At 45.3% G+C, this 11,983-nt stretch overlaps 1 protein-coding gene across 1 annotated transcript; it reads right to left on the bottom strand.

Moving 5' to 3' along the window:
• Positions 1-10,271: 10,271 nt before the first annotated feature.
• On the bottom strand, positions 10,272-10,865 carry LOC310871276 (induced myeloid leukemia cell differentiation protein Mcl-1 homolog; the record flags this gene model as incomplete). The annotated part of the gene is made up of 1 exon (XM_083782762.1): positions 10,272-10,865. The coding sequence occupies one exon, from the start codon at positions 10,863-10,865 to the stop codon at positions 10,272-10,274; it is 594 nt and encodes a 197-aa protein (XP_083638888.1).
• Positions 10,866-11,983: the final 1,118 nt, after the last annotated feature.

Raw genomic sequence — 11,983 nt, 5'->3', positions numbered from 1 at the left:
GTGTGTGGGTGGGGGTTATTTACCTGGGGTCCCTGCTCAGTGTGCCTGGTCTCCCACCACCACCACACCTCCTAGCATGCTCTACGGTGGTACCGGATACCCTTGTGGTGATTTCTGTAACAGGTTTGTTCTATCTACGGATTGTCCTTAGTTGATCTCTTACCGTTTGAGCTGTCCGGCATGTAACTGCATGACCTCTCTGGGTAAGAAATACATAAGCTCCTCCGCCACGTCAAGGCGTCAATCCATGGAAGGAGACCAATTTAGTCATCGCCAATTCCCAATTGCCCCAAGTGTCCTTGAGTCCCTGTTGCTGGCAGCACCACCCCCACAGCTGGGGAGGTATAAACTACTGTGTGAATCCTCCCATACACACTTGCAAGTAGCTTCTGCAGTGCAGCAAAAGGGACGGTCACTTGATCCATGCCAGATTAAGTTCCCACCCGTAAACACGGCCAATTGTGTTTGATGGAGCGCCAGGCCAAGTTGGAGGCACCGCAATTAATGCTGCAGTGGTGGGCGAGTACTTTACCTCTTACCACACCCAGACGCCCCATAGACAGACGTTGCAAGACGCAACCTAGAGCCTGGCCGCGCAAGACGCCAAGGCCAGTGACCATCACAGGGTTGAAGGGCACCTCAAGCTAGCCCGCCAGACACGAGGCCAACTGACTGGTGACGATCAGCACGCAGGACTCCGTCAGTAGAAACCTGTGGACAAACTAGACATAGTTAGTGCAGAAAACAGACCTTACTTTTTTTTGTTGATGCAATACTGGTCAGAATACTGCTCCATTCTGCTGCTCTGTGGAGAGAGAGAGGGGGTTTTATTTATTAGTTTTCTTTGCGACTATTATTACTTGATGTTAAAAGTTAAACCCTATAGAGTAGAGACAGTGTCAAGTTTCTCTGTGAGGCCTAGCACATGTGGAGGAACAAGATCTATGCCTCCAAGATCCACTTCCTGCTGAAAGGCACCAAACCAACCTGTACCAGAGGTCCTTAAGAGCCGCTTGTCGTCCAGGAAAGGTCACTTACCTGGTCGATCCTCTCATGAAGTACTACTAAAAGCATTCCGTATTAATCCACACAATTCTATAAGTGTAAGGTATGAAATAAAAATGTCTCAACTTAGCTGCATGTCCAGAGATAGACGGCTCCTTGATCAACTTGATGCACCCCCGTAGGAAAGGAAAGACCCTGTGCATGCAGCTGCTACAATGACCAGCGCACCCCAGGTCTGTCTGAGTTACAGTCTTAGACCCGTCTTGCTTCGAGGAGGGCCTCTGTCAATACCATCGACATCGGTCTTCCTCTTCACCCCCCCCTCTTCAGTCACTTCTGGCCCGTCACTAAAGACTATACGCCTCCTTACCGTTTCAGGGAAGCTACAGAACACGGACAGCTGCATCTGTCCATCTGACCTATAGACAGTCACTCTCCACTGCCTTTGGACTGGCCTTCCGCCCAGCTCCCATGTGGCGGAGACACCAGAGATGACTCTGCCCAGCTGCTGACCGTTCACCTCCACGAGGTCATAACGGCTGCCACAGCGGGCGTTCCAACACCTGAAGGGGGGCGTTAGGGTTTCAGGGTGGGACGGAGTCACCAGGGAACCAGAGAACTCCTGGAAGATAACGTTGCTCTGCGTAGTCACCACGGCTTGTGGTGGCGTGGGAGGGCGGACTAGCACCCACGTCTTAGTACTGGGGACATAGCGCTTACAGAGACACCGGGCGACTTTACGGATAAAAGCTGGTCTCCACTGCTTTCTACGACGGTCATACCAAGGAAGCACCGGCCTCCACTCATTAGTACGCTGGTCAAAGTAGCATGCACAGGGTCTCTCCTCAACAACGGGTGTGACATCCTTCGGGGGTCTGAGCAGCTGCTTCTCAACTACTACTAGTGAGGAAACGTCACTTACCTTGTTGAACTGGCAGAACAGTTCAGGGACGCACGCTGTGATGATGGCGAAGTCGTCAGCGGTCAGGGCACGGTTCACCAGGTTGTCCACGCGGACGTCTACCACCCTTCTGGAAAGAGCCCTGAACTTACCTGCACGTCCAGAGACAGCCGGCTCGTTGATCAACCTGATGCGATACTGCTCCATTCTGTGGAGAGAGAGAGAGAGAGAGAGAGAGGTTCTGCTTTGTGCCTGTGGAGAGAGAGAGAGAACTGAGAGGTGTGCTGCTGTGCCTGTGGGGGGAGAGAGACAGAGGTCCTCTGTGCCTGTGGAGAGAGAGTACTGAGACAGAGAGAGTACTGAGAGAGCTGAGAGTTGTACAAGGCTGATACACCTGTGAAATTAATGTCAACTAAAAAAAACAGATCTAACAATGAGTATTATTTATGGTACAAGTTAGCTTAGGTCTGGTCTTTAAGACGCGGTGACTGATTTGAATGACTGCAGCTATGTCGTTATAGTTTGATTCAAAATGTAATGGCCGAGCCACAATTTGAGTTAACTTTTAAATGTAGCTAACTTAAGTTTGAAACACAGTACAACGGAAATAATTAAGACGGGAACCTGACGGTGCAAAAAAACAATTGAAGCTAGGCTACAACGGCTACCGACAGCCTAAATGCTTTTAAACGTTTATGAAAAAATACAGACGTTATCGACGCAACGACGATACAACCCAAATGCTTACAAATGTAACACACAAATACAGACGTTATCGACGCAACGACGATACAACCCAAATGCTTACAAATGTAACACACAAATACAGACGTTATCGACGACGATACAGACAGACAAAATGCTTACAAACGTATTTGAAAAAACACAACTTACATAAGTTATCTACGTACGCAGCGATACCGACAGGCGGCAACGGTAACAGACCGTTCCCGCTTCCCCGGCCCTTACCCCAAGCACAAAACTCACTGTTGAAGAGAAAACGCAACAATATTAGCACGATGCAAGATAAACACTGGTTCCTTTCGTGGTTGTCGATGTATCCTACTGTGTGATGGTGGTCGGCAAGTGATGTCTGTGGCTGTTAAGCAGGTGGTGGCACTGGTAACTGGTAATGGTGCTGTTAAGCAGGTTGGTAGATGCGACTGTCTCTGTTTAGGATTCAATGCATCTGAGGTTCAGACCGTGGGACTCGGCTTTTTACCTGCAGCCCGCCCCCAACGTGTGCTCGTTCCTGTCATTGATTGGTTGACTGTTGGGCTGTCGCTGCTCGTTGATTGGTCGGTTTAAATGTCAACTGACTTCTCACCAGGCGTTGGGGGATTTCCACCAGGGTGCGTTCGGAAATATCGCACGAGTGTGCTCCGGTGCGGTATTTCCGAACGCGCCCGAAGTAACACATTGGTTTCGTGTGTTTATTTTTGGATTTTTGCTATTGTTATTATTTTTGTTTAAATTCAAGTGACACATATGTTACGTTTAGAGGAGAAAATATGAGTCGTTGATTGTTGAACTTGAACCACCACTGCATGCCACTGCAGATCAATGAAATTCTTTATTTACATCAGCCTCGTAGCGTGGTGTGGTGTGGTGTGTGAGACATGACATGGCAGTGTTACGGTGAAATTGGTGACCTGACGAAATTATGTGATCATCTTGTGGACTTGTTGTCTTTGACACATGGCCTAAATAGGCTACCACTAGGTTAGACTGCTATAAGTGCTAATAAACAAACAGCAATGATTTACGTATGGAATGGACACTGACGTTATATGATATGATGTGTTATATGACCTATTTCAGCAGGTCACCAATTTCACGGTAACATCGCCATGCTGGAATGACCGAGCGGCGGAGATTTTGGGTATTGTAATTTGTAATACAGCGTTTACATGACATCACGGTGTCAGATCACGTTCAAGACATTTAGCAACCGTTCTGTAACTTCTGTACTATCTGTAGCTACTGTCATGTCGGCCACTCTTACTGATTTACATAATGAACCGAATACCGGATTAATTATGTAAATGTGGCCCACATGACAGCACTCTATTGATAGTAAACTCATCTGTTCAATACACAGTAACACATAACACCCCCTGTTGTTGTGTATTGAATAGATTGAATAGAGTAGTTAACCTTTCGACTTTTGTGTCGAAGACTAAAGTTCAAAGCCTTCTGTCTTGAACTTGACCATAGGAAACCTGAGGTGGTTCAGGGGAGTCCCTGCAAAATGTGTTTAGCCAGTACTTTAACCACTTTAACCCTACTCACGTCTATTTGAAAATAATAGATCAATAAGTTATGGGTAAGGATGGGTAAAATGCAGAGGACAAATTTCACCTATGTACCTTAGCACAGAGCCTTAGATATATAGTCTATGCAAACTGCGTTCACTTCATGGGGCCAGTCCAATGGTGGCTCTTCTACATAGACTTCTATTGAGAATGGGGACAACCAACTGGGACAAGTCCAGCTGGACCGGAAGTAGGCAGAAATGCATTGGACTCAGGCAACAGCCCAGCTTTAATGATCTTAAATCCCTTTCTTTTAGATTGTTTTGTAGTAATAGTACAACATAAACATTAAAGAGACTTTAATTGTCTCCACCAGGCCGAAGGCATGTGGGGAGAGTATGTTTTGCACTCCGTCCGTCCGCGTGTCCGTCCGTCCGTCCGTGTGTCCGTGAACAGCTAATCTCGGCCACCGTTAACCCGGTCGATGCCATATTTTGCACACACACTCCCTGGATGCCAACCATGAACCTCTGCCCCAAACTTTCCAGAACGGCCTGTTATAGCGCCACCAGGAGGCCGCTTTGTGCAAAACAAGTTTTTGCACAGTACACCTACAGATTTTGTCCAAACATCACGCAAATGGGTACACAGTCTCTCTAGAGCCATTCAACGAAACGGGTCTTTCAGATTTATCAGACTCCATCCTGATTGGTTAAGATTGGCTTCCAAAGTTCACAGGAGTGCTCAGTTTCAAACAAAATGCTGCAAATCATGAACACATCGCGTGATTTCCGTGAAATTGTGCACCCACATTCCCACTAGGCCGAGGACGAAATGCCACATGAACAATTTCAACTCAGCCTCAAGGTGGCGCTATAACTGGCCGAAAAGTGTTTTTACCTCTAACTGCACGGATCTGTGGATAACCTGGTGGAGACCTGTGCCCGGAAGGGCACTTTTTCTAGTTGTTACTGTACAATACTTTAAAACAGCTGTCATGTTGCACACATGCTTAAAATAGCTCTTATTTGCACCACCCTCGTTGAAAACAATTGTAACTAGAAAAAGTGCCCTTCTGGGCACAGGTCTCCACCAGGTTATCCACAGATCCGTGCAGTTAGAGGTGAAAACACTTTTCGGCCAGTTATAGCGCCACCTTGAGGCTGAGTTGAAATTGTTCATGTGGCATTTCGTCCTCGGCCTAGTGGGAATGTGGGTGCACAATTTCAAGGAAATCACGCGATGTGTTCATGATTTGCAGCATTTTGTTTGAAACTGAGCACTCCTGTGAACTTTGGAAGCCAATCTTAACCAATCAGGATGGAGTCTGATAAATCTGAAAGACCCGTTTCGTTGAATGGCTCTAGAGAGACTGTGTACCAATTTGCGTGATGTTTGGACCAAATCTGTAGGTGTACTGTGCAAAAACTTGTTTTGCACAAAGCGGCCTCCTGGTGGCGCTATAACAGGCTGTTCTGGAAAGTTTGGGGCAGAGGTTCATCGTTGGCATCCAGGGAGTGTGTGTGCAAAATATGGCATCGACCGGGTTAACGGTGGCCGAGATTAGCTGTTCACGGACACACACACGGACACACACACACACGGACACACACACGGACGGACGGAGTGCAAAACATACTCTCCCCACATGCCTTCGGCCTGGTGGAGACAACAAACAGTTGTATTTCCAACTCCAGCTTGTCTCAGTTCAGGCTGCAACAGTGCTCCGAGTGCTCGGTTTCTGCCCCCTCAATATCGTAACTCTTCTATTAGATGGTTCTGCTGTAGTCTATATATAAATGGTAAATGGTGCATTTATATAGAGCCTATATCCAAGGCGCTTTACATAGATTACATTCACCCATTCACACACACATTCATACACCGATGGCGGATGAAAACATGCAAGGCACCAACCTGCTCATTGGGAGCAATTAGGGGTTCAGAGTCTTGCTCAAGGACACTTCGACTGTCGAAGTCCGGGATCGAAATGGTTCCCAGTTCGATCCCGGGCTCCCCCAGAGTCTCTGGGGGAGCCCGGGATCGAACTGGGAACCATTTCGGTTCCCAACCGGCAACTGTAGTACCCCTGAGCCACTGTCGCCCCTAAAATCCTTACATTGGCTACCAGTATCCCAGAGAATTGATTTTAAAATGTTGTTACTTGTCTGTTCATATTATGAACCATCTAGAACCCTCAGGTCATCTGGGGCTGGCCTACTAATTGTTCACCCCATAGTTGGAACAAAACATGGGGAAGCAAGCACTATTATGCACCACAAAACTGGAATAATATTCCAGGTTACATTAGGAAATCCCCAACCATAGCTGTTTTTAAGTCTAATTTAAAAACATATATTTGTTCGAATTCATATGCTCCTTTATCTTTGTTCATTTTTTAAGTGTTTGCACTCTGTATGTTTTTATTCTGTAAAGCACTTTGAATTGCCTTGTGAATGAAAAGTGCTCTATACAGTAAATAAAATTGCCTTGCCTTGCCTATATACATGTACACGTCACACACACACTTACTTGCTTATGGCAGTCCGTCGACGATGACGTTGCTCCAAATTTGGATTTGGATTTGTGATTATTGTTGTGTCTGTCGTCTGTGCATAGCCAGGTGGCTGTGCAGACCGACGTGTGATCCGCAGACTTTGTCACAGGAGGGACAGGGGAAAGCAGCAGTGGTGGACCTTTGGCACGTTGGTGCCTCTGTGCATGCCGCTGTAGTAGGTAGGCCTACATAATGTATGTGTACTTATGCTCACACACACACACACACACACACACACACACACATGCCATCAGATGCCAAGAATATGCCCGCTTCCCCCAATATTAATCTTCATCATTTAACCTCTGTTATTTGTCCAAAGTCTGACATATTAATGGTACTACTCACATGCTTTATCCTCAGGATGGCGCTCCATACGGTGATCCACTGAAGTGACATGAACTTGAAATAACTGGGCTGAATGAGAACAGGAGTTGATACTATACACTGCTTAGAATGAATCAAAAATGTACCTTCTCATACTTCATATTCATATTTTATAGATAAAAAGTCACGAAGGAGCCGGGTCCGGACAGGAGTCAACCCACTGAGCCTAGTCCTTCCACGCGCCAGACCTCCCAGTCCCGGCAGAGTAGTTCGGGAGCAGCGGACTGTGTGGCCCTGTCTTTTCCTAATGGGACTGATGGTGACTGATGGTTAGTTCAGATATTATATTATATTCCTATAGTATTTCTTCAACAGTGTGTCTCCAACGATATATAAGTATATGTAAACACAAGGGTACAATATAACAACAATATAATATTTCAAATCTTTGTATGCTCTTAAGGCACTAACCCATTTTCTTTTTTCTTTTCTACACAGAACGGTGTTCTGTTCGGCCTCCCCAAGAAGTCCCTTGACAGATTGCAGTACGTGCAAGCCCCTGCCCTCTGGAACTCTCTCCCCTTGGAGATCCGCCAGACTCCTACATTGAACTCCTTCAAGTCTGCACTGAAGAGACATTTGTTCACTCTGGCTTTTGGCAACTAGTTTTGTTTGTTCTTTTGTTTTTTGTCTTGTAAAGCGTCCTTGGGTTTCTTAAAAGGCGATATATAAATCCAAGTTATTATTATTATTACACAGGTGCAGGAGTTCGAACGGGAGACCCACGAGAGAATCAGACTCATAATCATACCTGATTCTGAGTCTGATTATCTCGAGTCACCCGTTCCTCCTAGGGCTAGGGTGGCGAGGAGGAAGCTGAGGCAGACTGTGGTGACCTTCAAGTGGGACGACGTTTTGAGAGAGGTGTATGGTGTCTGGCCATGCCAATGAACCCAGGCCTTGTGTAGGGTGGGTTCATCCACCCTAAAAGACTACTACTGGCTGGACAAGTCCATATCTGTTCAACGGACAAGATGTCGCAGAACTCGCCCGTGGTACGCAGTCAGGATCCCGACTAGGTCTTCTCCAAAGTGGTCGTTGAACTCAGGAACAAGTACCCGGTCACATTCTACCCGATGAAGACCTCCAGTGGGTGTTTGTGAATGCAGGAGGCTCAATTCAGGGTTAAATTAGCCCTGGTCCAACATGTCAGCGAGTCTCTCACTGACGCCCTGCCGGGCACGCCTCCACTGCTCTCCAGCAGTTTTCAGAATTCCCTGAAAATAAACAAAACAACATAACTACTCAGCGAAACAAAGCCTGCTAGACCTTGGTAAAAGTCTCCAGCTTCTCTCTAAAATGCACTTTGTGCCATTTTAATAAAGTAAGTCAATCCAGTGGGATGCATTTTATTTCATGATAAAAATAGTGCATTTTAGAGAGAAGCTGGGGAACCGAGACACTTCCCTTCGGTGAGTAGCTACGTCGTTTTGTTTATTCTAAACCCTTGCACCCTTGGCAGTGGGAAAACTGCTAGAGAACAGTGGAGGCGTGCCCGGCAGGCTGTCAGTGAGAGAGACTCGCTGACTCACTGGACCAGGGCTAGCTAGGGTTCCATGTGCGTCCTGCACGCCTCACTGACCAAACATGTGCTACTGTTTGGTACAGCAGTGGACACTATACAGGACACTGGTCGATACTGGGCTGAATCTCAGAGACCATAACTGGAACATTCAGACAGTGGAAGGAATTTACCACTAAAGCCCAAACCACACCAAAGGGTCGGGTCGGACAAAACGTTTTTTAAGGTCAACCACATTAATGCAACTCATTGCAGTGGTTGACCTTGGTTTTGTCCCGACCCGACCCTTTGGTGTGGTTGGGCTTTAGAGTGACGCCTTGATGCCCTGGAGACATGTAAATATGTGTAAATATCTTTGCAAATACTTTTATATTGTTTTTATTGTATAAAATGTACATTGTTTGCATTTATTTAGCTGTTGCCTGTTATTATTATACTGTTTATACATTGGCTGTTGTTGCATTGGCTGTTGTTGGTTACGTAACCAATCAATCTATGTTTTACAATGGTTTATAAAGACATGAATTCCCAGAAGACCAAACTATTCAAGCATTATAATAATGCTTAATAATACTTTTCAAATAATAATAAGGTGTATATCGGATATACACCTACATATACTATATCCTATGTAAGTGACTGCGGCAACCACACTTTGCAATTTTTCAAAATTGCGACTTTAGTTATTATTATTATGAAAGTAACCGTTTTGGACATACAAGGTTTCCACCTGACAGTGACAATTAACTATCCAATTAACAAGAGCATGCACAATTTGGGTATAGTATCGTGAGCATTTATTATTTGCATATAGTGCTTTAGCCTTATTATAATGGAAATCTTTATGCTGATATAAATGTTGTCAATAAAATGCAATTAATCAGTGTAACTAACAATGAATCAAAAAACAAAAACAAATGAGATGAGGGTCAGCGACAAATGCATATCATTTTAGGGATCCTTGACATGAAAAGATTTTGAGCACCACTCGTGGTGCATGCTCAAAACCTTTTCATAGAAGCATAAACGTTTTTCATAAAACCAGGATTTAGTTCAAGACATTAGAATCTGCCTCAGGTCTTTACGCCCAAACCACACCAGTTGCAACTACTCTAACTAAGGTGAGTTGCATTGGACATTGGTGTGGTTGACCTTTAAGTTTTGTGGTGTGGGTTGGGCTTAAATGGGCAAAACAATTAAGCCTGTGTGGAATTAAATGGTTTCTATGTGCATTTATCCACATAGAAATACCTAGGCCTAGAAGATGGCCTACAACTTTAGAAGAATTACATACACATTTTGCATTTTTTCATAGATTTATTAGGAAACTAAAATATGTACAGTGCAGGAATTCAGACCTAGAACATGCATGCCTACAACATTAGAACAATTACAGTGCATAGACAAAATTGTGCATTATTAAAAAATATATATATGTTTTTGTAGCCTATACATCAAGGTTAAGTTGGATGATGCAAACTGCACAAACCTAAGTGCTATTTCCACAATATTGCACTTCTAAAAATGTGTATTTATTTATTCATGGCAATTTATTTATTTATTTCGGTGATCAGTCTATGAGTCCAACACATGATTCACCTGATCAACAGGATAGCTAGTTCCCAGCAAACCCAGCTACTGCCATCAATTTAGTCCAATGTACCTGATCAACAGGCCCAATGTCAGCCCGATCCCAGCAAAAACAGCTACTGCCATCAGCAGCACGCTCCTCGTCGTGGACTCTGGGTCCGAAACCAGAAAGAACTCCACAAAACCATCCCATGCATTGTTCTGCACCAGCCATTCCCGTTGGTCGTCGAGGAGGTATGTGGAGATTTCCTGGCCCACCATTCCAACAACGACAGAAGGGTCCCTGTCCTCCTCCTCGACCAGGTGTCGACACACAACTGCTCCGAAGGCCACAAGGCTGGCAATGCGACCCCAGTTTGTGGTACCATCGCTGAAGACGTCCTTCGCTACTTGACCCACGAAACCCATGTCATCTCGTTTAACCAACCCGAGTCTGTTACTGATCATGCCAGTGAAGAGGTAATGATGTTTTTCAAAGAGGTCCTCCACAACTCGTTTCATTGTTGAATGAGCTTTGCTTTGATGTCTGCTCGGTATATGTATCACACCTGCAAAGTCCATGAGGAAACTGCTGATTAGATGTCTTGTGTCGTTTTCCAAGACATTGTCCCCTGCTGCTGCTGCTGCTGAAGCAGCTGCTGGATGCATCATTGTTGGTGTTGAGAGTTGAGACATTGAAAGTATCTGGTTCTGTTCCGTATGCTCTCTGTCCTCAGTGTACTGATGATGATCTCTTCTCTTTCTAGCAGCTGGAACCATGCTTCAAGCGGTTTTAAAGATGTTGGCCGGCCGTCGACCAATGGCTATCCGCGCTCTGCATACACAAAAAGCGTTGCCGTTGGCAACGCGTCAAAATTTGTGGTGAGAGCGGCGCTCTGACGTCAGCAGAAATAGCCAGGTAAATGATCTGCTGCATTGCATTGACATTATTTGACAACATAAGGATCATTATAACTGAAAACAACTGTGTAACACAAACCGCTTTACTACTTTATGTATAAACACTGTCGTTTAGCTTGAATTATTATATCGCACGTAACGTAAACACTGACACGTCGTTTTGTTTACATTCCAAGTCATAACGTTACAGAATCTGTCAATATTGCCATCTAGCGGTTTCTGGTGGTATTGCTCCGTGAGGTCACCTGGGGTGTCATGTAATGTTACTGTCACAGATGGACCATTTTATTTTCAAATTTGCCGAACCAAACCGTCATCATCCTAACGGAATCCATTATCTTTGCATCAAATAATAATCTCGAAGGCAGATGGCTTCTTGGTTAGAGTGGGTGACAATATTATCACACGAAAAGATGAATTACCTACCTAGGTTCCATCCTGGAGGCCAATCTTTCCAGTGATAAAATGGCCACCAACATAATAAAAAAAAGTCAACCAAAGAACAAGATTCCTTTACAGGATCACTGGTCAACAAAAACACATTGAAGACCCTAACAGGAGCCCTCGTACAAGGTTTCTTTGACTATGCATGCACCTCTTGGTACCACAGCACCTCAAAGGCCCTTAAAACAAGGCTCCAGACTTCCCAAAACAAACTGGTCAGGCTCCTACTTGGCCTCACCCCCCGAACCCACCTCACCCCTGCCCACTTTGACAGCCTGGAATGGCTTAAGGTTGACGGCAGAGTACAGCATCTTGCAATGGGTCTGGTCCACAAGATTCGATACACCACCAAGATACCCATGTACCTGTCTTAATGTTAACGAAGTCCACACCCACAACACCAGAGGGAGTGCAACAAACCA

The sequence above is a fragment of the Protomyctophum parallelum genome (genome assembly GCF_964188405.1).
Source record: "Protomyctophum parallelum genome assembly, chromosome: 14".
NCBI classification, from domain to species: domain Eukaryota; kingdom Metazoa; phylum Chordata; class Actinopteri; order Myctophiformes; family Myctophidae; genus Protomyctophum; species Protomyctophum parallelum.
The sequence above is the reverse complement of the archived record's forward strand: the minus strand, read 5'-3'. Positions and strand labels throughout refer to the sequence as shown.